We start from the raw sequence: 26,827 nt of genomic DNA on the forward strand, positions 1-26,827 counted from the left end.
CAAGTGTTGGAGACTCTGTTGTCAGAACGAGGTGAAGAGAGAAGTTGAATTTGTTATGCCTTTTTGTAGATGAGAGAACTGCTGCTGCAGTAGATAAAATGAGATGAGATTAGATGAACTTTTTGTAGATGAGAGAATTGCAGCAACTGCTGCTGGTCTAGAAAACAACCAGTGCAGGTGTGGCTTGCTGTAGCCAGGATCCCTCCTTGTCTTGTGCTGTACTTTCCCACCACAGAAGTCTGTATTTCTCTCCTTTCAATGCATTCTAGCAGACTTTTTTGTTTGCAGAGGCCAGTCCTACTGTTTTTACCTAATCCTTGCTCACAGAAAGCACTTCAGTGTATGCAATCAAAGCATTGCCTGAATGAATTGCAGGATCAATTTTGCTTTGGGGCTTTTGCTTTGTCAGATGCTTTGGGATGAAAGTATAAGTCCTTATATTATTTCTTAAATGTGTTTTCATTCTAGACATGGGCTTTATCTCAGGGTTCCTGGGAGGGTAGTGTTCCATTCACCTCTTAGTTCTAATAACAGAAGTTGCATGCCACAGTACTAGAGCAAGGCCTGTGCTTTCCAATGGTCCTGGCTACCTGTTTTGTTTTGATTTCCTGGGACAGGGTAATTACTAAACTAGCCTCACACTTAGAAAGATAATGGAATTTCACACTTCACATTTACATATCAAAGGTTAATCTTTAAACCAAGGTTTGGTACCATTTGTTAAACCTCTTGTTTTCTCAACATGACTAATTTCTTTCCCTTGTAATTCAAAAGACACACTAGGAAATAAGTGATTAGGAAATAGCTTTCTCCTACAGCCTGTTTTATATCTTTATTTAGTCATCTACACCATCAAGAGGCTCACAGCCACCTTTTTTGTTCTGCTGGTGCTGCCTTGCCCTCACCATAAATGATGCAGAAACAGCTTTTGCTCTTTGATGGCCCACTACTCCCTATGTGTTCATTAAGATCAAAACTCATCCCATTCGTGGGAATAAAATGTGCAAATATTATTATATACTGCACTTCAGCATGAAAGAAAGCATCCCCCGTTTTTACCATTGCTTTTACTCAAGTTATCTGCAATTAATTGGGTAGCGAGATACCAATATACTTTATCTATACTAAGCAGTCTTCCAATGTTTCTTAGGGAGGTTTGCCTCTTGTCCTTTTATCTGTTTTGTTAGAAACTGCATATTAAAGAATATCATACTCATAAATCAGTTCAAGGCTTTAGATTTCAGGTGACCTGAAAATCAGCATGTACATATCAAATTTTCCTGGGGTTTTCCAAAGTAGCACTGTTGGAGCCCAAGTGTGAGACTGTGCTGCTTGAGATAGCGTTACCTGGAGATACGTCCTTTGGAAGCCATAACCTGAGATGGGTACTCAGCATAGTCTGAAACTCAGGCCCCTTTTATGAATCTCAGGATAGGCACCCCAAACTGCTGTCATTCCTCAAAGGAAAGTTGACACCCATCTATTTAGTGCCTCTCTGTGTGTATGGACTTCACGCACAAATACATAAATCTGTGTGTGTGTGCATTTGTGTCACTGGATGTAGGAACATGCACACAGCTTTTTGGGAGGCATCCTATTCATCCAATACAATCGCTGAGGCATATCTGCTTCTGATAGAAGATACGTAGTGGATCAAGGGTTGGACTTGATGATCTCAGAGGTCCCTTCCAACTCAGCAGATTGTATGATTCTGTATGATTCTGACAAGCTCTTGTATGTCTGTTTCTGACCAGTTTGTTGAGGCCAAAGAGTTTGGGTTGTACTTCTACCTTTGGCATCATTCTGTCAGGTTGCCTTGGACCTGTCTTTCTTCCTCTGAGCTTTAGTTCCCCCGTACTTAACTTATTTTTTTGTGTGCTCTGCTTTTCAATCAACTGTTGAAATGTGATTATATGAAACCCAGTAATTGTTATCATTTACCATATTTTTCTACTGTGTTTACACTGAGGTGGTTAGTCAAGAAATCGATCTGAAACTGATTATACTTACTTTTAGCTTATATACCTGAGTACCTGAAAACAACAAATAGTTCAGGAGTTACTAGTATATTCCAGGAGGTAATTATTTTCCAAGACAGCTAAATCAAATGCCTGCCTGGCCTGCACCTGAGGCTGAATTTGACACCAACTGGAGGGTTGCTCTCACCAGACATCAGGTATGCTAGTGTCAGTCTAGGCTTCTTCTACTGCAGAGGGAGGAAGGCAAAGCCCTTGGGAGTATGCTTCTTCCCTCTTCTTTCAGGAACAAAGCATCCTGCATTATCTCTCTCCCTGGACTGCAGAGGAGGCTGTGTGCCTGGCTTACACTAGACTCCCAGCTTTTAATGAACTGATGTAGGTGACAGACATCCCACCCCTTCAGTTTTCTGCAGCTAACTACAGCACAGTTTGGTGTCTGGCAGTTTTGGAAACATTTTCTGAGGAAGAGAAAGCCCTCAAAGTAACCTTGGCAAGAAATAGTGATAAAACTTGAGTGTCATAAAAATTATGTTTGGTATCTAATTAAGCCCTAACCGTAATTTAGGGTGATATAAGAATCTATATGAAACAAATACTGGAGTGTATAAAGAAACATTAAAGATGTGATGAAGTAGCATTGCCAGTCTGAAGAATGAAGTGTAAAGAGTTTCCTGATTTAATCTGTGGCTGGCATAGGTTTGGCATCATAATTAAAGTACATGATCTGTTGTCACCAATGCTTACGGGAGCTTTCCTAGAAACAGCTGAGACCCCCAGAAAATCTGAAGTGTCCCACTTAGAATTTTTGTGGGCATTCTTTTTTTCTTTTTCTTTTTTTTTTTTAAGAATTTGTATGGACTGGTAATTCTGGACAAATTAGGAATACCCACGTGAAGTTAATGTTTCTCTCTCCCTTTTCACTCTTTCATCAGATTTCCAAACACAATCCCAGCTCCCAGTGCCAAGGAACAGCTTGTACTTGCTTACATGTTCTGAAACTGCATCCCTATAGAATAAACTTTAAATTCATCCTTTGAGGATAGGGAGGTTTGCAGTACTGTGTAGCATTACAGTGACATTTGCTAGCATGTTCCAAGGAATTGGTCACTAGTCTCCCTGAAATATTTTTTCTCAGTGGGATTCAGACTGTTCTTTTGCTCAGTTCTTCAGCAGCTTGTACTCTTTGGTAATAACAAGGTGATGATCAGACAGGTAGAATTCTTGTCCCCACTGAAATCAATAGCAAAAGCCCCACAGACTTCAGTGGAACAAGCATCTTGAGAATCCTAATATTTTATGCTCACCTCTGCTTGTTTAAATACTCCCAATTTCCTCATTTTAATGAACATCCTCAATCCTCATTTACTAGAGCTACAAACAGGATATTGTTGTTCTGTTTGCAAAGAAAAATTATCTTTTCCTGTTTCCAAGGAAGGTATCTTTGTACTCAATACCATGACCCATCCATAGATTTCTGAAAGAACATCATCTGCCATGAAGAACTGGGATGATCAAATTGCTCGGGACAGATTTCATACTTGCAGGTGCAAGATCAGACCTACAGCTCCTAGTGAAAGTTCATATATTATATCTGAAATTATACCATGGACTGTAATACGATTGCTTGTCCGTAACCAGTCAAACACAATACACTCACCCATGCCACTCACTTCTACCTCCTAATAATCTATTTTATGAAATTCATTCTTTCTGAAAGCAGCAACTGAAAAGAATGGAAGAAGTTTTTTAAGGTGAACCTGATGAATGTTCTGAGTGGGCAGATAGGAGCTACTAGATATCAGGGGTTACCAAGGTTTGTCATTGAGAGTCTTACTCCCTGTATTGTTTCATCCCATTCAACAATTACAGGTAGGTTGGCAGAGGTACAGTCATAATATAAAAAAATAGTAAGATATTAAAAATTTTGTGGGTGTTCCAAATCTATTTCATTGCTAACAAAAAAAGCTGCACCTCACTAGAGAGCCTACACAGAACACTGGTATGGCTATCTGCAGCACAGGAAAAGGCATGACTTAAACCCTTTTACAAAGAGACACAGGATAATTTGATCACAGAACACAAAACTGCAGCAGCTCCACTTCATTCATGCCTCTCCTCACAGAGCTGCTTCTTTGCCTGGTATGTGCAGATGTGCAGACATCTCTCAGTCCCAGATGGACATGGGAAGCTCTAGAAAGAACAGTCACACAACTCTGTGAGTTGTAAATGTCTACTGTACATCATCCAGCAGAACTATAGGTTTGCAAAGCAGATACTCTATAATGTCTGTCTGAATAGTATCTGTTTTCTGGTCAGTATGTACGAGAGAGCAGAATCCCATTTTGGAAGAGAAGTAGGAAGGGAAATTAGAGAGGGAAATGGGAAACAGAAAAAGTAAAGTTTGAAAATAATCTTGGGAAGGGGTTTCCCTTCTCCCTAGGTTGAGGGAACAGGTGGCTAGTTAGGCATTGACTGCTGTAGCTATATAGGCCGTATTTCAAGAACCACAAACCCATGGAGGTTGGAAGGAACTCCCAAAGTTCTCCAGTCTGACTTACTGAATCAAGAAGATCCCAATGGAGAAAGTTGGACATTTTTAAGGATGGAGACTTCACACCTTCTCTGAGTGCCTGTTCCAGTGTCCAGACATGCCCATGGGAAAATTTGTTTTCCTCATATTAAGGAGGAATTTGATGTTGCAACTGTCTTTCCATATTGTACACCACAATAAGATCATCCCAATTCTTCTTTTTCTAAGGGTGAAAAAATGCCCTTCTCTCATGTGTAAACTCCAGTCCTCTGATCATCTTGGTGGCCCTGCACTGGACTGACTCCAGTGTGTCCCCTCTGTCTTCTAATAGGTGCCCAAAACAAGACACAGTCCTCCAGGCATCACAGACACAAGGAGAAGCCAAGAATCATCTGTCCTTGCCAGCTCACTGCACTCCTGCTAATACAGCCCAGTATTTGGTTGATCAGGGATGCTGATGCACTCATGCACTCATGTGGAGTTGGTTGTTGGGACTCTCAGGACTTTTTCTGCAAGGTTTTTCCCAGTTTGCCCTGCCCTAGCCTGTCTAGGTGACTACAAATAGCAGCCTTGTTCAGCAGTGTTCGCCTCAGTCTGGTGTTATCTGTTGACTTTTAGAGAATGTAAAGGGACCTTATGCCAAAGTCCTCCATTGAGATAGGTCTTCTTCTCACTGAAAATTCTTTAATTCTTGTGAGAAGGATGTGAGCAGTTGCATGCACAAGTGGCTTCATATTATGTGGTTATATATAACAATCTGGTAAGAAATAGCTCTCAAAAGGCCACTGCAGGTGGTCCTCAACTGCAGAGTCAATAACTACCCCTTCATCATGAGTCCATCCTTGGATAGAACCATGGAGGACAATTTCTTAAATCTAACTCTTTGAACTGTGTTTCAGGATGGGTCAGACTTAAATACACAGATTGGGGCGGGGGGGGTGACACTGTGTATCGTGTGTTTCCAGCCAGTCAGCCAGGTGAGACAGTCTTCAACTGCTGAAGTGCGTTTCAGAATCTGAGGACAGGAGATGCATTTGGTTTCCTTCAGCTGGTGTCCTCTCCATCAGATAATCTCCAGTCTGCTGTCACACGTGCATGATTTGTGTAATGTGTCCAAACTACTCATTTTAAAGTTATAATCTTTTTTTTTTTTTTTTTCCCTACCTGTTGCCTGTATGCCCTGAGTTTTTAACCCATGGGACTTTGCCTGAACTGCCACATTTTTTCCCTATTGTGTGTCCACACCGACATTTCTTATTATTAGGTTGTGGGAGCCCAGTAGCAATTCCCAAATCCCTAAAAAGTGATTAGCATTATTGCTGTGTAAGTGCTTGACAGGAAGATTAAGACAGGCCACCAGGTGTTTACACAATAACACTCACTGGCATGGAAATTCAGCTCTAGTTATTACATGGTTTAAAAGGGGTAAATACCCAGCCCCAGAGAGATCAGCAGTTTTTTGCTGCTTGTATTACATCCCATTTTCTGTAGAAGGTTGTGCGGTTCAATTATTTTAAATTTTTTGACTCCCTGATAGAGGTTCCTACGTGTGGATAGTACCAGCATTGATCTGTAACTGCAAGATCAGTTTCTGGTAAAGGTATTTTTCGTGCACAATTGGTAGGCTGTGAAGCTGCGTTTTTAAGTCCACCTTTTTCTACCTAGCACAGCATATTTGTATACAGCAACAACAGAAGGGGCTGTGCCTCACGTTGCAGGTTTGGAAAAAAAAAATGTGATAGTGAAATAGCTTAGGAGCAGATCAAATGTTCTTCTTTAGCAAATCATATCATTCACAGTGTCTTTTTTTTTTTTCTCTCTTTCAGGAGGTTGGAAGCATTATCGGAAAGGTCAGGAAATTACTTTCTCTCTTTATTTCATGTCAAAATACTGTATATCAGTTCACTTCCTCAGTCCAGCCTAACTTTTTTTCTGTTTCTTTAACAGAAGGGTGAGACAGTTAAGAAGATGAGGGAGGAGGTAAGACAAGCCTTGATGTCTTTACTTGCCTTTCCTTACATACAGCTCAGAGAACTGGGAAAGCCAGCGTGTGCAGACCGACACTGCCATCAAGTGGGCACTTAATATAACAGCATCACTCTTCGCAAGTGGTGGTGTATAAATGCTCTGGCCTAAATTAAACATTGCTCTTAATGTAGCCTCCTTATCGCCACGGCAGTCTGGAGCCTTTCGTTCCCATGGCAATATGCCCGCTGCCGCCTTATCTCAACTTTAGCCACAGCGATTCTGTGCATCAAAACCACAGTATCTTTCTTTAGCATACAGACAGTGGTCCTGCACACAGCTTGGCCTCCTGGTAGAGAGCTTCCAAAATCTGAAACCAGTCTGCAGTCTGATGCTGTGTAAAGTTTGGGGGTGTTCAGGAGCTTCAGCAGAGCCAGAGCCAGACTTGCTTGAGCCAAAGCATCCCTCTGCCATGTCTCTGCAAAGCCTCGACTCCTGTTTGGTTTGCAGCTGTGAATAGGATGTGGACAGGGTAGACCTGCACACCTGCTATCTACATGCTATGAAAAGGTTGTAAATACAAAAAATCTAACTAAAACATCATACTGCATAAACCTCAGTCTCCCTGGTGTCCTCAGGCTTCTTTCCTGGCCGCACAGCAAGTGGCACTGTCCTCAGAGTTGTGCCCATGTGGAGATTATAGACTCACACTTGTCCCACAGGGCAGCACATCTTACCTGCAGACCCATGTAGTTTTCCATCTTTGAAGCAAATGCTAAACCTATAAGCCAAAAGCCAAATCCTACTGTCCAAAACTTTAGGAGTGCAAAGTGTATAAGTACAAGGATGCCTCAATAAAAAATTGCTTCCTGTAAATCTACAGGATATTACTGTGTCAGCTGTTTTGTTGTTTAATATACTGATAGAAGGTCTGTGGCAGGGAAATCTCAGTGCATATATAGCAAATAAAATTGCTGAGATACATCTTTGGATATACACAATAGGGAGTTCTTTGTCAGGCTAACTGAGTTCTGAGCTCCTTCTTTGATGAAGAGGGCTTTCACCCATTTTTTTTTACACACATGTATATTTACTAAGATTTTTTGGGAAAAAAAAATTCCAATATACTAGTTAATCCTCCCAGTTGATTAAACACATTGTAGTTTTGTTATTAATTATGATCATGGGCAGATATCTTTAGGTATAAATTGCGTGCACAAAAACAAAGCCATCATTGGAAAGTGGTCCTGACTTCTGAGTTAAACATCTTAGAGAACTGTTATGATCTATGGTTAGTTTTTCAAGATAAATAAACAATGTTCTTCTTCCACTCCTGAAAATCCACTGTCATGAGCACATGGTCACAAGAGGCTTTACTTGGTTGCTTGATTTTTTAAAAAAAAATTGTATGCATCTTGATATCAGCACAGGACCAAAAAGCTATGTCTCTGTGTGAAAAATCAGTCCTTCTTTTAAATAACTACTTTGTTAAAAATAAAACACAGCTTTATTTTTACTTTCCTGGCAGATGTGACAAGTTTTGTACCATCTTTGTGGAATGAAAAGTAACTTTGCCCTGCTTTGTCAGAGCAAGAAGTGTCAGCCAACTTCAGGCCTAAATAAAAGTACAGAAGCCTCACTTCTGTGCCCTGCACCACATAAAATTTTAATTGCCGTAGCTCTGCTTTGACTGGTTGTCTATCAAAAGGGTAATACGTGTGAATTTTGGCCACCACAAGCCTATGATGGAGCAATCTTTAAGTCAAGCTCCTGTGGTTCCAGCTGCAAAGGAAGCTCTGTGCTTGGTGTGAAGGTGGTGGGGCTGGCAGGAGTGGCTCTGCTTGGCATGGCTCCTCTCCTGCCAGGCTGAGTCCCACAACTCAGGTTCACCAGTGGTGGTGACAGCCAGACACTGCCACCAGCAGAAGCAGTCCCCAAGTCCTAATCTCTTTCCTGACCTGGTACTGATGTTTGATGAGGGCAAGGACCACTCTATTTGCCCTGCCAGAAAACGTCTGCTGCCTTTTCTCACCTGTGAACACAGAGAATGTCTGCCAGCCAAACCCATGGCTACTAGATTTTTGTATAAGTACTGTTAAGTGGGGGGTTTTATTGTTGTGTTTGGTTGCTTGACTACATGGGGTATCTTGCTGTTGAGACACCGTATGCACACGAATAAGGGCTCAGACACACAGCACATAACCTGATTCATGGCAACTCTGAAGGCAAAGGGCCAAATTTCAAGGCCATGTTGGATGGGGCTTTGAGCAACTTGATCTAGTGGGAGGTGTCCCTGCCCATGCAGCGGTGTTGGGACTAGAGGATCTTTAAAGTCCCTTCCAACTGAAACCATAACTTTATGATTCTATGAAATCAACCCAGATTACCTACATTTGCTGCAGTCCCAGATCCTCCAGAAGGTCAGTGCCTGTGGATGAGTTAAGGCTCCAGTAGCTTGTTAGTCGATATTAGCAGAGGGTCTTACCTGAATGGCTGTGATCCTTGTCAATATCCTCCTACACATATTTACATCTAGTTAGGGTTTTTCTCTGCACTGCCACAATGACATGAATTGGACTGAATATGCCTGAGAGCCATGCTCTCTTGTCTCCGAGACTTAGGGCTTTCTAACTCCTTCCAAAAGGCTCCTTGCCCTAAGGAGATAATGCTGTTACTGTTGCCTGTCCTACTTTTACACTTATTAAGTATTGTTCTATGCATATTAATTGCCATAAAGCACACCCATAAGGAACCTTCTCCACATTGCAAAGCAATGGCTGAACTAGATAGATGAAGCCCTGCCTTTGGGTCTCCAAACCAGAGAGATGCATCTTTCCTGGGACATGCTGATGCTCCCTGGAGACAAGCAAGAGGGAAGGGAAAATACTTGATTATGCAATTATTTGCATCTTCCAGTTAAAGAGGTGCTATTTGCATACTGCAATGAAGACTGTATAAGTGTTTACCCATACAGGAGCTACCTTCCAGCAGTTAGATGAATTTTTGAAGTGTGATCAGTTTGTGCTGAAATTATGTGATGTTGGGGCTGAGGTTTTAGAAAAGGGAATTAGGTGCCTCAAGATGTTTCTTCCCAAACTGTATCCCTAATCCTACTCGGTTTGCTTCGTGGGAAGTATAAATTTGAAAAATATTTTTTCTTTTTGGCAGAGTGGTGCTCGTATCAATATTTCAGAAGGCTCTTGTCCAGAGAGAATTGTGACGATAACAGGCCCAACAGATGCAATTTTTAAAGCTTTTTCTATGATTGCACTAAAATTTGAAGAGGTAAGCAAATGAAATATGTTTTTTTCTCTCTTCAAGTTGAAATACAACCCCTATTTGAAATTTCTCATGTTTGCTTTAATGTTAAGTATGATTTGTTTCATGTTCTATTTAATAGCAATGACAGTGGTTGTATTTTTATAAATGATTTTGGAAGTAACACTGAAGAAAAATAATGGGTCAATTTACAAGCTGTTTGATCATTTCTTTTGCTTTCTGGAGGCTTCAGGGGAAAGCAATTGTTTCTAGTAATGTGTGTTAGTGGTAGGTAAAATGTCTTGGAAAATTTCTAGTTCCACTGCACGTTTTATTTGAAAAGAATTATTGCCTAACTTTTAGCACTTTGTTTTATATTATTCCGTTTGACATTGATGTAAATTTTATATATGTCAAAACTAATATATTCAACTATAAATTTTTTATTGAAAAACAAGCTGTATGATTACCAGTTCTCACATTTAAAGTTTGGATTTTAAAATTAATGTTAAGAATTAATTAAAATAAAGATACTAATAGTATCTTTACTATTAGTAAAGGAAAGGAAAGGAAGTACTCAGATTACTGTAGAATTACAGTTCAGTGAAGATATATACCTAAAGTGCTGGCATCTCTTCAACTTTCATGGACTGACTGTGATTAGATATGGTCACCACTTCAAAGGGAAATGTCACAGAAAAGGCAGCAGGCCATGGAATATGAACTCTTGCCATGCAGGAGAGGCTTGACTTTCAAAAATCTAATCCAAGCACCTCACCCATCCTCTGTAGAGAGACTGAGACCCCTGCTGAAGGTAATTTACCTTCTGCTGAAGGAAGAGTCTGCAGATGGGTGAACTGAATCACCTGCAACAGGAGAAAGGGTCTGTGTCTTTCCATCAGTAACCAAGCTAAAGGGATTTGAGTCCCTTTCTCATCAGTATTCATTTCTCCAGTTCAGTGAGGTTAGTCTCTACATCTCCCCATAGCACTGGGAGGTGCTGGCATCAATGGGAAACATCAGCATGTGCCTTCATTTGTCTGTGGTGATTGCTCACATTTATAGTAAGAACACTAGAAGAGAGCTTGCTGGACACTAGATGCAGTAATCTTCCAGCATAAGTGGTATGTCTTGCAACCTTCTGCATGATCAAAAACTAGTTAGATTTATGTCCTACTTTTCCCTGATACTGGATCCACAACCTCAGTTCTCTGATAACCAGGCACCTTTTCACTCCTCATCTAAATTTCTTCATGAGCACTTTATACACCTTTGTTCCTGTGCCAGCACTGGCCATTAGTTTAAGCAGTTTCCTCTCCATCCTTGAAGATTCTGCTCTTAGATATACTTTTAAGAAACCAGTTTAAGCCTCTCACACTCTTGCTTTTGCCAGAGTAAGTGAAGAGAACCAACATCAGTCTTTCAGGAAATGAATCCCCCACCCCTCTCGTGACTCCAGTAGTCCCTTTCTACCTTTTTCCCAGCTACAGTTTGTTTTAAAAGTATGTTTGATTGTGGAAAGGTTGCAAAGGAAGTTCCACAGTGGCTTATTTTATGGTGCTAGCAGTCTTCTGTCCTGGCTGTGGTGCTAATATACCCTTGGGAATGCTGCTGGGAACTCCTCACCTCCAGCCAGTGTAATGCCTTTCACTCAACCATGCTGTGCCTGGCAGGTAACCCCTGCTCCTGCTCAGGTGTTTTCAGTAGGAAAACACCTCTCTTTGGTCTCAGCAGACATTCCTGTCAGCCCCCAGACAAAGGACATGGCGCTTTTTTTTTCCATACCTCAAATGTTAATCCTATTTATATTTCTCCAATCCTTCATGGGTTTTTAGATCTTCCTTTGTGATATTCCAGACTTTAAACATGTTGATAAAGTACCCTGATTTTGTGGCATGGTATAGTTTTTAAGAATGCTTTTGGGTTTTTTCTGGGTCAATTATTAATGAGATAATAATAATCTTGAGGTTGAATCCTGAAGGACCATGCAAGTAAATCTCTCCAGGCCAAATTTAAAATTACCTGTTGTCATCTCCTTTTCAGCTTTATTTCCTACCCATCTTGTACCAATGGGTGTTTCTTCTAGCTTAAGAGGCAGCTTTGTGTATGTTACCACACTCTCCAATCCATGGAAACCTAGAGAAAGCAGTCTCTCTGCTCTTTGCATGAAAAGCATGCTCTGCCTAAGTCCTTATCCTGAAAAATCCTCAGGAAACCACTAATGGATGTAATCCCTGGCAGTTCCCACCAAAATAGCCACCAAATGGAAATAACACTGCATTTCTAAAAAAAAAAAAAAATGTAGAACAATGCACAGAATCAGATCCCCACCCTACCACCCAACACCACGTTGTCTTTCAAAGTGCTGTAGGTTGCAATAGGCAAAGAAATCTGAACTCCAGGGTTTTATACATATTTACCCTTGCAGATTTTAGAGGGTCATCTGGAGTCTTCATGTGGATATTAGCGAGGGGGAATTGGTGCTCCCTGCAGATAAGGTGCTGCAGTTATATTCTGAAATATCTGTATTTGGTTTAATGTAATTGGCTTTTGGTATATTTATAAGGACAGTGGTAAAGAAAAATATCTCATATAATCAGTTGATTTCCTATCCCTGTCAATAAAATGAGGTAACTAACAATTTGGAGGCATAATACATCACTGTTTCAGAAATTACAAATGAGCTAGCTATCAAATGTTATTTTTCATTCACATATTTTGCTGGGAATGTCTTCAACCATTTTAAAAAATGAAAATCCCACAGCAGAAAGTGTCTGGCCCAGCTCTAGTTATTCCAGCTACCTTGAAGCAGAACAAAATAAGATGCATGTATAAGACTGATGGTTTAAGGGATTTTTCAGTATTTGTTATGCATGCTCACATGAAGCCCTTCAACCCTACAAGTTGCATAGCTGGGGATAAGCATGTCTAGGAAGATATGGGAGCACTGGAATATTTTTCTAATGTTAGAAAAACTCCCAAAATACACCAAAAAGATAAAAATGAAGAGCTGGAGAAGTGTTTACTGTGTAGCTGCTCCACAGCTTTATATCACTCTGATTTGATAACCTTCCTAATAAAAGTTTATTTTCTAGGAGTCTGGTGATGAATTTACAAGCTAGGTGGGTAATTATATAAACAATTAAAGTATTCACTGCAGAGGAAAAAGAGGGTTGTTAAAAAATGGCACTAACCCAGCCAGACCACTGGAGTTGCAAGAGAGGCTGTTTTAGAGCAATGATTTGCAGGCTAGAGGCTGAGACCCAAGAAATTAAGCAGAAAGTTCACAAGTGAGCAGTAAAGCTCTGGTTTTGAGTATAAATATGCATAATCCACAGTAAATACATGGTAGTTAAATGCTGGAAAAATCTGCAGTCAGATCTCAGTGGTCAGACCTTCTCCAAATAAATAAAAGTGTGGTGGAATCCTTGTTTGTTTGCAAATATTTAAGAAGAAATGTGCTCAGCTCCAGGAATAAGAAGGAAAGGCAAAGTGATACATGCAATTGAGATGTCTTTTTGAGATATGCTGCTACAACCAAGGTAAATCCTGTGGTGGTCATTTACCAAGTGAGAAGCCACCTCACAGACTTGTTGTACTTTCAACTTAATGTTGAAATATGACAGGTTTAGCATTTCATTCTTCAGTAAAAAAGAATTTTGATACATTTTTCCCAGGAAGTTTGGTAGATTTTTAAGCAGCCAGATTTGCCTGCTCTGGGAAGCCTTAGACACTGTGACTCTGGGATGCCAGAGGCAGAGATGCTGCAAGGCTTCAGCACTGGTTTGAAGCCAGTGGACCACTGGCTCCCACACTTCCAGGCTCCCAGTTAGCTCATCCTGGCTGAGGAACACCCAAGGCAAGCAACCAGAAAGCCATGCAAGATCCATCTCTCATCTCTGATTCAGCCCTGAGGTAATGCCCCAGAAAGTTAGACATGAAAGAACTGGGAATCTCCCAGTTTGAAAGATGATTGTTCTGTGAGAAAGTCTCTGGCCAGCCCTACTTGGGACCCTGTAGTTCTGGAGGGGCTTTTTTTTCCTGCTCATTTTTCTTTAGTTGTGTTTTTAATCTGGACAAACTCCTTTTTGAATCCCATGCTGATGAGCCTGTCTGCTTAGATTTTGCTCTTTTTTTAATGATGAGGAGAAAATAAAGAGAATAGCAGCTTCCAGTTTTTGTGAAATGCTTCTGATGGTACAAAGTGCAGTGAAAGCCTTGAGGACAGGGCAGATGTGATATGGAAGTGGGAGACATCATGGTCATGTTGGGTGGCTGAGAAGAGTTATTACATCTGGATAATCTTGTGTCTCCACCTGACACAAACATGACAGAGTAAGATGGCATCTTAAGCTTTATTTCAGATACATGGGTGCTGCAAAATTCTGTTTTCCCTCTCACTTTATTTTGGATTGCGGTCTCTCACTGACACAGGCACTAAACAAAATGTGAGTTAGTGGCTGGCAGAGGAGTGATTTGATAGCTGTCTTGTGGCATGCAGCAATGCCTCATTCCATTCAAGATTTTTTTCCTGCTCTTTTGAGATAAGCAAGGTCAAAAAATGCCAATGTTGCCATCACAGATGCGGAGGTAATGCAGGAATCAGAGCTGGTGTCACTGAGCTCCCAGTCTGATTCAACAAGGATTTGGGGTTCTGATCACACTGCACAGGCATTTTGTAATTATTTTTTAATAACTGTTAGTCTTGGTATGCAAGCATGTAGGGGAAAACATTAGCTGTGTCTGCTGGAACTCTCGTTGGATTGTTAGCTAATTTAATGTGAAATTAAAATTTTCTGTCATACCTGTCCTAATCTTTTGGATACCGTTTATGTGAAAGGTGTAATAACTGTGCTATCACTTCACAGATGGATGAGATGGTCTTTTCAGCCTGCAGCTAGTAGCTAGTGTTAGCAAACCTCTTCGAGGTTCTCATGAGTTGCTGGAGAGGTGCTATGCAGTTTGTGGCCTTTTTAGTGATCCTAAGTACTCTCAGTAGCATCCTAATGATTGCTGGGAATATAAGCTTTAATTTTTCCTCTGTGATGGAGGCATTGGAGGGATTGCTTTGTCTTGCCTAGAAGATTTTAAACTAGCAAAATGTATTTAAAACAATGTAAACCTTGCTATAGTTTTAGTAAACTACTAGAAGTAGTATCTCAAAATTCTCAGTGTAGTATCATTGGATAATGAGATACACAGATACAGGTTACATTACCTGTATACAAGTAATGGATATTCTGTTGAGTTTCTTGTATTCTTGCTAAGAGCTGTGATGGAAAAGATTTTAGAAATTATATAGTACTACAAATACTTATGTCTGTGCTAAAAAGAGATAAATTAAACCTGGGACGTAGCAAAACATTTATTAAAATAATCTGATTTCCCCTGCTTCCAATTATTCACAGGTTCTTCGTCATTCCCATTTTTAACATTTTTATTTTGTATCAAACCTGACATGAAATGGTGTGAAATGTGAAGACATGTAATTTAGTGGAAGTGCTCTAATTGAGAAGGTGGAAAAGAGACCAAATCAGGGTTTGGAGCCCTGTGGACTCAAAAGCCTCTTCTGTCTTTTCCATCTGCTTTGGCTGGTCAAGTGACAGGCTGGCAGCAAAGTCTTGTGTCTTTTTATTTTTTTAAATTGGTTGGAAACAGAAGTGCTGAGGTACTAACAGGCTGACTTCTGTTCTCATCTTTGCTGTCAGAGTGGTTACAAAGAATGTTTATCAATATGGTCATAGGCACAATATAAATATAAATAAATATAAATATAAATATAAATATAGATATAAATATAAATATAAATATAAATATAAATATAAATATAAATATAAATATAAATATAAATATAAATATAAATATAAATATAAATATTCTCTTCTATGGTCCTGCAGCATGGGGCTGCAACACAGGACAGGAAAAGGGCTTCTTCTAGCACAAGGTGCTCCTGAGTTTCCAGCTTCGAGATAGCAGCAGCAGAGCTGCTGCCAGAGAAACAGATTATGATTGCTTGCAGATTCCCCAGGTCTCCACAAACAGCTCAGGCATTAGGTCTGAACCTACAGTGCTTACCAGGAATGACAAATCCTTCCCTAATTCTCAGTGACGTTGTGATTACAGGACATAAATGCCTCGATGACAAACAGCACGGTGACAAGCAAGCCGCCTGTAACACTGAGGCTCGTCGTCCCAGCAAGCCAGTGTGGATCCCTCATAGGAAAAGGAGGTTCCAAAATCAAAGAAATCAGGGAGGTAAGTCCTGGGAAGTCTGCCAGGAGCACAGGCTAGCTTGGTGTCCTACTGCAGCCATTCCCTGCCACCATGGGCCACTGCACTTTGCTCATCACACCAATGAAAACATGTGCTGAGTGAAAAGCCTTGCCCTGCTGTACCCCTCTATCTTCCTTGAAGCTAAAGACAGCAGCATGTGAAATAAAGACAGAGCTTCACTGATGCACAATTCAGCAAAGCAGAATTTTAGCCGTGGAAATGAGTCGTCCAGTTTCTCTTCAGGCACAGCACCCTCCCCAGCAGTACTTAGGTCATCCTGAGTTGGAGCATTGCAGCCTTTTCCAGATTAGCCACCACTCTTGCAGCCAGAGAAAGACCCAGCTGGCACTTCCAGGTTTGTAGATCAAACATTTGATCTACTTTTTGGGAAAAAAAAAAAATGTAATACTATTTTACTGTTTCTCCCTAATATCACTGTGCCATGGGTGATCTGATTTCCTGTATTCCAACCCCCTGTTGACATTTTTTAAAAACCTTTAGACTTTTATCTAAAGGTGTTTATTTGATGTGGTGTGCTAGCAGCTGCTTTTTCCTTTAACAAGAAAATGCAAAAGTTATCCTACAGAGCCAGGTTTAATTCTTCTGTACATGACTGTAGCTACACAGCACATGCCAAGACAAGGATACGTTTGCAATTAGTCAGACAAGAAAATTAGGTAAATGCTCAGTTATGTAGAGAAAATCTGAACAGAAAATTTCAGAAAAATGGATTTTTATTCTGGAGAAAGTAGCAGTACTCCAACTTAATTCTTATTCCTTCCAGTGTGGCATGAGGTGCTGAATATCAAAGAAAAATACCAATCTTTTTTTTTTTTCATTTGACTGTGTCAAAATAGAAGCTTTTGACAGACCTATTTTTATCTAAAATATGGATTTGAGTCAGTATTTTCCTTTTTTTTTCAAATGAAAAAAAAAAAAAAGAAGAAGTTAACAGTTATTTTTCTATGAAAGAAAATCTGATCAAATGTCAAAAAGGAGTGGAAAAATAATTGATCAAAAATTTATATCCAGCAGTTGCTGTGAAATGTTAGTCTATGGCAGCCTTGGGAGAAAAGGTGATGATGAGGACAGTTAAGGGTCTCATCTTGTTGACTTTCAGGTTCTCCCAAATCTTTTCATTTCAATTCCAATTTGATTCTCTCAGTCTTTTTTAACAAAGTTCCTTCTGAAGAATTATTTTTACCTTTCAGATTTTGGCTGCTTCTGAAAGAGTTTTTTCTCTCCTTGCATACAGGAAAGCAAAAACAGTGTGTACTGATTCCATTAGCTGGTGGAGCTGCCAAAAGCTATTTCAGGGGTTTTGTTACCAAGCAAAGAATATGTTGTTCCTCCAGGAGCCTCTTTCTTCATAAACTGTGTTAATGAAAATGTGCAGAAAAAAAATTCAGAGCCCTGCCTTCTGACAGGGGTCCCCCTGCTTTCTGAAACTTGCAAATAAAAGGCAATTACAAATCAGATGTTATTTTTTTCCTTGGAATGCTCTTACTTTATTTTTCATCAGAGTAGGAGCCGTCCCCCTTAGTAGTCCTTGTTGTCAAGCCAGCTTTTGAGATGTGAGAGAAAAGAGTCACTTGGTGACAATGAGGAGAAGAAAACTATTTCTGTGCAGATGTTAATGTCATAGGGGACTCTCTGTTTTAGTTTAGAACTTCATATGGATGGAAGAAGATTCTATTGTGTTGAAGTGCACGTTGTGGGTGTTTGATTTGCCTTATGCAGGGGACATTTCCAGCTCAGATCCTGCTTGGCCACCACGTTGTTGGTGTTTGCCACGGTTTATGTCTGGGTGAGCAAAGCCACACTCAAGCCTTGCCACAGGAGAGGGCAGAGCTACAATCAGAGCACATGGTCAGAAGTTACCTCAGCCATGAGACATGATTTCTTATGGTTCTCCAAGCCCCACAGATGTCCAGAACTGTCAGGAAGCAGGAATTCAATTGATTTCTTCTTTGTGTGGAAATAGGAGTAGGCATAAGTGTGAAGCATGTGATAGAGAGTGTTTATCTCTGGTTTTATAGCTTGTCGATACTTTGGAGTTTATTTTAAATATTGGTAACCTCATCCAAAGCACTGAGTAAGTGCTTTTAGGACGTAGGCTATTAAAGGTGGGAATGGCCTGCTGGTCTGTGAAGATTAAATGATGGAAATGATTATCCTGGTGTGCACAGTTTCAGAAGCAATTACCTACTAGTCTAGTACAAAGCAGTAAGAGAGTAGTGTTTGGCCAAATAGGTCTTTTTAATAAAGCTAATGTAGCAAGAAATCACACTGCACATTTTCTTAAGCATAAGGGTAATGTGCAAAAATATTTCTCATTTTTTTATTGCTGACATATGACCGAAGTCAAAGAATAAGCAACTTTAACACTGGAACCAGATGCATAAATAACTGCAGTATTTGGCAGAGTGTTTTATGCTGGGTGTAAAGATACCCTGCACTGTATATTAAACAGCAAAGATGATCAAACAGGAAACAAAAGGATCATCCATCTTGAAATGGTCTAATTTGCCCATCACACTCCACACTGAGCCACAATTGCTTAAGGAATGGACTTTTGTGTTCAGTCATGTACTCAGGAATAACATGTAGGGTTGCTGAACTATTTTCAAGGTAAGATAACAACAACACAAAAAAAAAAAAAAAGAGAAGCGTGACTGATTGATCAAATTGTGGCGAAATTCCGAAGTCTATTACAGAGCATAGAATTGATATTCTGGCCTTAAACAGCAGTAGCAAGCAGACCATGCAATCAGTAATTTAATCAGTCTCTGGAAAATAGAGTAACGTGTTCTATGTGACCAGCAGGAAAGCAAATTAACTCCTTGCTGACTAGCACAAAGTCAATGGTTACTGAAAATAATTTTTTTTAAAAAGCCAAAATAATTGCATTGCAATAACAGTCAGGCATAGATTTTAATACATGAAAATGCTAACTCAATATGAAATGCCTGGGTTTTTTTCAATTGACTGAAAAGGTCCTTCAGGAGGCTTGTGAAATAATGCCAAAGAGTCTTCTGTTTTTTTGGGTTTTTTGTTTAGATTTGTTGTGGGGTTTGTTGTTTTGTTTTTGGGTTTTGTTTTGGGGGTTTTTTGGTTAGCTAAGATACATCAGTACTGAAATCAAATTAAAAAAAAAAAAAAAAAAAAGAAAAGTAAAACAAAAATGGCTCATTACCTCCTTGGATTCATTAAAAGTTGAAGATGTGCATATATTTAATCATCAGTAATTATAATTTAGAAGCTCTTCTGTACCATCCTGAAATATTGCAGAGTAATAAGCAGCCTCAATTTCCATCCAGACATACAAGTCAGCCATCAGTGGATTAAAGAGCCATTTACCTGCAACTTATTTGATTAGCAGACCTTCTTCATTTATCTGCAACTTTTTACTGTCTTGGTTTGGTTTGTTATTGGAAAGTATTTTGCTTCACCTTTTTCTTATTTTTTAGTCAGCTTTGTAGCTGTCTCTCTTTAAGTGGGTTAAAAATCTTGTCCTGAAATTCATGTCACAGTTTGATTCCAAAACAGCAACTGAGGACTGATCTTCCTAGGATGGGAATGTTTGCAAATTGACTTGAAGAGGCAAATCCCTGTCCTGCCAGGCCTTCTTCATTTATCAGCAATTTTTTGTTTTATTTTGTTTTTTGTTATTGGAAAGTATTTTGCTTCACCTTTTTCTTATTTTTTAGTCAGCTTTGCAGCTGTCTGTCTTTAAGTGGGTTAAAAGTCTTGTCCTGAAATTTGTTTGATTCCAAAACAGGACTAATCTTCCTAGGATGATTAATTTTGTTTGCAAATTGACTTGAAGAGGCAAATCCCTGCCAGGCCTTCTTCATTTATAAGGAATTTTTTTATTTTCTTTTGTCTTTTGTTATTGGAAAGTATTTTGCTTCACCTTTTTCTTATTTTTAAGTCAGCATTGCAGCTGACTGTCTTTAAGTGGGTTAAAAGTCTTGTCCTGAAATTTGCATCACAGTTTCATTCCAAAACTAATCTTCCTAATCTTCCTAGGATGGGAATGTTTGCAAATTGTCTTGAAGAGGCAAATCCCTGTCCTGCCAGACCCCAGTTACCCTGCCTGGGAGTGAGTTTAGGCACACACCTTACCGCACATCTAGCAAAGAAAACACAGGAGTTTAGCAGCACCTCCCTTCCATGACATCAGAGAATTGCTTTGGAGAGGCCCCTGCCCTATGGTGACGCCCTCTTTGCTTTGTCTCTGCTGAAGTCCACAGGTGCCCAGGTGCAGGTGGCAGGGGACATGCTGCCAAACTCGACGGAGCGCGCAGTCACCATCTCGGGCACCCCCGATGCCATCATCCAGTGTGTGAAACAGATCTGCGTGGTTATGCTGGAGGTAAGGAAGTGCCTGGGGTTATCACTGGGTCTCTTTTCCCAGGCAGCTCTCAGCAAGACAAGAGGGCACGGTCTCAAGTTGTGCCGGGGGAGGTTTAGGTTGGACATTAGAAAGAATTTCTTTACAGAGAGGGTGATCAAACACTGGAATGGGCTGCCCCGGGAAGTGGTGGATTCTCCGTCCCTGGAGATATTTAAAAAGAGACTGGATGTGGCACTCAGTGCCATGGTCTGGTAACTGCAGCTGTAGTGGATCAAGGGTTGGACTTGATGATCTCAGGGGTCCCTTGCAACCCAGCCAATTCTATGATTCTATTCTATGATCACCTCTCACTTGGTGTGCTCAAGCACATTATTTTTAATTTGCAAGCACCCTGGGTTTCCCGAGGGTGCTTCCTGCCCTCCGGGTGCCAGGGATTTCCAGAGGACTCTGCTAGACTGGGTCCTACCTGGCCTCTGAGAGCCTCCTGCAGCAGAGTTTAGCGATCAAAGACCAGATCTCTGATGACACTGTCAAACAACAAACCAGGTCCTGCACTGAGCTGCAGCCCATTCTGAGAGAAAAGCATTTTATTCTGAAACAGAACAGGGCAGAAACCATCCAAGTCTGGTACTATAAATAAATAATTCCGACTGGTATAATTTAGATTTATCAGGACTTTTTGCTTCCTTAGGTTCAGGTCATTCCAGAAGGCCAGAACGTTTCATTTTGATGGCAATTTTTTCAGCTCTTAGATTAAATGATACAAAATTAATTTATACAAACATTTGAGCATTTTCACCCTTGCTGAAAATGCCCATCATTTCATGCAAGCTTGTTTCTCAAGTGATCAAGTTGAACAGAAGTTTGAAAAAGGCTAAGAATTCAGGAAATCGAAATTAAATATCTTGATCTAGTAACAGTATTTTTTGACATGGAACATGAAAACATCTCTGCTTTTATCACATTTTCTTATGTAAATTCTCTGGATTTTTTTATTTTAGTTTGGTTTGGGTTTTTTACTTAAATCTACCCAAGGGCTGTGTCATGATTTTTGACACCTACTGTCCTGTTATTCTTTAAAGGAAGGAAAAACAATAGAGTGAGATAGCACTGTAGTTATTGGCTCTTCAGAAGTATGCAATGCACCAAAATGACACACAGCCTTTGCATCAATATAGCATAGAGTGTAATACAAATAAAAGCATAAAAAATAATGAAAACACTGTGTTTTACTGTGGAAAAGTGACTCTTGGGTTTTTGTTGTGCTTTTTTTTTTTTTTAAAGAACTATGAGGAAGGAATTTCTTTATAAAAATGCAAGAGAACCAAAAGAAAATATGGGAGAAAATATAAAAAACATTAATTTTGTTTGTTAGAGATGGAATACATAGTGGCAATAATTACCAGCTCTGAGAACACTGTGTATGGTCCAAGTCCAGGTGACACTGGTGCGATAACTCATTATTTGCTAAAGAATATAAGAGAAGCTACTTCTCCAAATCAGAGAGACACAGTCTTATTTTTCTGCAGGTAAAGCCACTTTTTAAATAACCAGTTTTGACATAAGAAGTACTTAACTTTAACATAAGTCAAATTGGAAGCAACACTAAGAAAACACTGGCTAAACTACAGTTTACTTCCTCAGACTTCAAAGAAAATGAATGTGGTCAGACTTGCAGCATATATTTAATTTGAAAAAAACCATTTTCATTGACATGAATAGATAATTATATGATATTAATGGGAGTGATACTGCTATTACCTGATTTAGTTCTAGTTAATACACTGAAACCAGGACACCATTCTGCTAGGTGTTGCATGGACAGGTTAAAGCCTTTTTTTTACATGCAGATGCTTCTGCTTTATTTATGAGGAGACAGTCAGTCCCTGTCAGAGGTTTTCGCTTTGGGTCCTTGCCTTGGGCTGGAGGGAACAAACTCCCTTTCCATGCCTTTCAAAGGCCATGGTTATGCTCCTGCTGAAGGTAGAAGGGTTTTTCTCCAAAATTCCAGCTCAGTCAGACAAAAGCAGGATCATGGTGGCCATTTGAAGTTGGTAACTTAAATGAGTTGGTAAAACACAAAATTTTGATGTGTAACAGCGCAGAAAAAATCTGTAAGCAGGAGGTGTGCTCTGTGTTAATAGAACACAGGCCAGATTCTTCTAAAGCATCGACAGACTTCAAAATTATGCCCAAGTTTCCATAAATGTTTTGAAACACTTTATGAGGCTTCTTAGGTTCTTACACTGGTGGAGGTAATGAAACCACAAGTGTCAGCACTGCCTCTTTGTGCTGTGCAGTCGGCACCTTGGCTCCTACCCTCAAAGCCCAGACTGCCAGGCTCTGGCTTGCTTTTGGGTGGATGGGGTGGTGGGCTGGGTTGGGTTGCATTGGTTGCCTGCATTGTCATCTGAAGTGGCTAAAGTAAGGAGTGATTTTTTTTTTTTTTAATATTAGCTCTGCTTCATTCTGCATTTTGATCCCTTTGTGTTTTTGTTTGCAGTCCCCACCCAAAGGTGCCACCATCCCTTACCGTCCCAAACCTGCCTCTGCACCTATCATTTTTGCAGGTGGCCAGGTAAGAGCAGACACCATTTTGGCTTCAGCTGGAAACCACACCGTCTTGGCCCAACCTCAGCCAGCGCCTGTTAGTTTTCAACTTTTACTCTTTTCTGCCTGGTATAGTATTGCTGTGCTTTGTCTACTCTGCGTGCTTACAGTTGGCAGGGAAGGAGAACACTGCATTGCGAACTTGACACGAATTCTGGCATTTTACCAAGGGTCAAAATAAAATTCTGTAGTCAGGAAAAGTTTGCTCTCCTGCGAACTGAGAGGTGTTCAAATCAGATGCTCCCTGAGTGGGACAAAACTGTTTATTGAAAGGGGGTTTTTCCACTCTTAGGCTGCAGTTTCACCAGCAGTATACGAGGTTTTGTCATCTTTTCAGAGATGATCAAACAGCAGCATACCTTTTCTCATGAAAGACATCATTTTTCTTTCTTCTCACATTTTTGGGACCAAATAGTGCATTTTGCAGTAAAAATCTCTACACACATAATTTCTACTGCTTTTAGTTCCTCATGAGCAAGAAAAATTGGGTTACAGGAAGTACATATGTGCAAGTGTAGCCCTTCCCAGTCATTACACACAGCAGCCTTCAAGCACATTTTTCCTGTTTCTCTTTTATATGGTGAAGTTTTGATGATTCCCCCTTCATCTGAAATTATATCAGTCAGCTTTATCTTGAAAAGCCCATGTGCAATGTGACTCTTCCTTGTCTTTTGATAATGTTCTGAAATGGCTCTGCAGTGTGCCACTGGGACAAGGGGGGAATTTGCTCTGCCATCACTTGTTGCAGGGGGAATGCATTTTTTTAACTGATGAGCCAGCAATGAACACAGCTGATATGTACCCTAAAAACACCTTAGGAGGCTCACAAGGGGACCCCTAAAGCCAACAGGCCAAAAGCAGCACTGCCCAGGGATGTGCAGATGCAGAGGAGTGAGATGCTGCAAGCCCTGCCCAACTCAAGGGAAACTGATCTCCTGAATCTGGCCCAGATGAAGGCAACCATCTCTCTACTTGTGATTCACATACTTGAAGCCTCTCTGGCATTAAGGAACCCCCATCCAGCCAAATCTTTTCCCCAAACTGACACCAAACCCCTTTTAAAGCAGTTTCCTGAAAGGAAGGGGCCACACATCTGTATGGCAGGTCCCACCTCCAGTCCCATTAGCCAAGCACAAGCCATCAGAACCATATTACCAAGTACCAGTACATAGAGGGTGGCTGCCAAGAAGATGGAGACTCCCTTTTAAAAGGAGTCACATGGAAAAAACAAGGGGTAATGGGTACAAGTTACTCCTGGGGAGACTCCAATTGGACTGCAAAAGAAAATTTTTCACCATGATAAGAGTTATACACTGGGAATATCCAGTTATACACTGGAATATTTTCCCAAGGGAAGTGGTGGATACCCCTACGTTAAGTTTAAGTTTTAAGTTTGAGTTTTAAGACTCAGCTTGACAGGATGCTGAGCCACCTCTTTTAAACTGTATTATTACCCAGAAAGTTTGGACCAGATGATCCTTGAGGTCTCTTCCAACCTGGCATTCTATGATTCTATGATAAAATAGTTTGCCCAAAATCGGTCAGTGAATTATTCAGAATCATTTATTCTATAATATATAAATTAAGTTTACACTGCAGTGCTTTCCTTTAAGAAAGATTTGTGTATACATATATGGAGCAGCCCATGTTGCCAGTATTGTAATTGCCACTGCCTTCAAAGACTGTCTCTGAATATGATTACTCAAAAATGTTGAAAGTGTTTGCTAGAGTGTTCTGAGTGGTTTGTATAAATAATTGAGTGTGTCCTATTTTAAGGTCTAATAGTTCTTGTCATCTTCACTTTCATCAGTTAAAAAAAGTTCTCAGTTTTCTAATGCAGCCTTGTTGAGGTGAGAAATAAAGAGACAGACACTTTCTGTTTGCTTTTAAATTAGTCTCTGACTAAGCAAACTTTTTAAGAAAATACTTGAACTGTGTTTGGAAGTCAATATGGATAGACAAACAGGTTTCAGAAGTGGATATTAATGCTGAAAATGCAATTTTATCAGTACTTTTTATTCCAACCAACATTTTGGCTGTTAACAGAAGTTATTTTTCCTTCATAAACTATTTTGTGGCTATCTTGAAAGGTTTTGGGTTGTTTAATGCTTGCATATCAATAACATTAGAAAAATCAAGTTCTAATTTTCATTAACAAGTTTGGGTTCTTCTGTTTTAAATACTGCTTTTAATTCTCTTGTGCTTCTTTGATGCTGCATTGCATAACAGAACTAAAAAGAAGCTGAGCACTGTCCTGTCCTGCCCTGCTCCTTAACAATATCTGGCATATGCCCTGGTTTAAAAAAAAAAATAAAATAAATCCAGCCTTTCTGCCTGATGGAAAGAAATTGGAAATTTCTACCCCCTGTGAGACATTGCTGTTTAGATGGGTACTCATGAGGTACATCTTTGCTTTGCATCTCATAGCAGTTTTACTGTTTAAATTGTAAATTTGTAGGCCAGGTCATTTCTCCTGCTACTAATGCCAGTACCTAGGTAGGAAAGTTGCCCTTGACTTTGATGAACCCATCACTCATTTCCTTAGTGAGACATTACAGTGCAGATGTCTCAGAAGCCTCTACAAGGCTTGTACTTGGCATCTTTCAGACACAGAAGGGCACAGTTCCTCTGCCAAGGGGTAAAGCAGTGAAAGACAGTTTTTTTCAACCTAAGTCAATCAAATGACCTTTTGGGAGACTAAGAAGTGAAAGGCTTTGTTGCTTTTTGTGATGGGAAAGAATATGCAAGAACCATCTTGTCCATGCTGCTTTGATGGTTCTCATTGACAACCACATAAAAGCCAGTCTGAGCTCTGAATGCTCATTAATTTTGTTATCTCTCCAGTTTGTTTGCTTCTTCCTATGTATACATGGCAGCATGAGGGAGTGGAGTAAGAAAGAAAGGAATGATTTCTATAAGGTTTGCTGGTGACTTCTGTGAGGTTTGCTGGTGATTTTTTTGTGGTGGTTTGCTGGTTTGCAGCCCACTGCTTGGGAATCCCCCACAGAAAAGATGGTGTCTCAGTTGGGTTTGAAGTAAAGCCAAGATCAGAAAAGACATTGTGATCCAGCACAGAGGCTCAGAGGACAAAACATAGTTTCCAAACCATGGACCTAAGTCCCCATCCAGTGCCATTTCCAGCTATACCCTCCCTGAGGCTGCTCCTGTGCTTGGCTATGCACAGAGCCCTCACTCAGAAAAGCATCACAACAGTTTCTTAAGGTTGTCCTCATTTGGTATAACACCTAAACACATGCCTTGCTTGCTTGCATACGTGCTTGCTTAAGACCCACTGACAGCAGTGATCATTTGTTTTGGTGAACAGGAGCCTTTTCTTGTCATTTATAAACAATCAGTTCTGGCCACCCCTCATAGCTGCACATGGATATGTTTGCCCATGAGCATCCCGTTGAGCCCAGGTGCACACACTTCTGTCTGCAAACTGCTCATGTGCATAATGTTTGCTGGATTGTGGCCTTTAAACGATCGTTTTTCCTCTCCAGAAGGGAAGTTCTTCCGCAAAAATGTGCATCAAGCAGTTGGGGCATTAAAGTTTTTACTATTCCAACTCCATTAAATGAATTGTTCCATCATTTGCAGAGGATTCATTACATTCTAAGAGGCCTTTTGTCAAATAAGCATTTTGCAAATTAATCAGCTCTGTTCCTGTTTTTTATTCTCCCACTACAAATATTTATATGTTTTAATTTGCCCTTCTGTTTTCCTGCCTGTCTAAGCACAAGCACATTGAATTTTTTCTGACATGCCATTACTTTCAGAAAAGCCCTACAGGATGTAATATAAAATTATAAGCTCTCTATAGGTTTTTCTTTGTAAGCCATTGCAAGGAGT

At 40.1% G+C, this 26,827-nt stretch overlaps 1 protein-coding gene across 20 annotated transcripts in view; it reads left to right on the plus strand.

The window, feature by feature from the left end:
* Positions 1–26,827, plus strand: part of LOC139792890 (poly(rC)-binding protein 3-like) — a 510,075-nt gene that overhangs the window by 454,117 nt on the left and 29,131 nt on the right. For 16 of the 20 annotated variants that reach the window (XM_071736835.1, XM_071736837.1, XM_071736836.1 and 13 more), the window contains 6 exons: positions 6,336–6,359; positions 6,457–6,489; positions 9,643–9,759; positions 15,856–15,987; positions 20,255–20,383; positions 22,869–23,012. In XM_071736835.1, coding sequence (XP_071592936.1) covers positions 6,336–6,359; positions 6,457–6,489; positions 9,643–9,759; positions 15,856–15,987; positions 20,255–20,383; positions 22,869–23,012 — 579 coding nt within the window. The remainder of the gene's footprint in view (positions 1–6,335; positions 6,360–6,456; positions 6,490–9,642; positions 9,760–15,855; positions 15,988–20,254; positions 20,384–22,868; positions 23,013–26,827) is intronic. The other 4 variants (XM_071736847.1, XM_071736850.1, XM_071736848.1 and 1 more) reach the window with 1 other exon arrangement.

Source organism: Heliangelus exortis, chromosome 2 (genome assembly GCF_036169615.1).
Source record: "Heliangelus exortis chromosome 2, bHelExo1.hap1, whole genome shotgun sequence".
Taxonomy (NCBI): Eukaryota; Metazoa; Chordata; class Aves; order Apodiformes; family Trochilidae; genus Heliangelus; species Heliangelus exortis.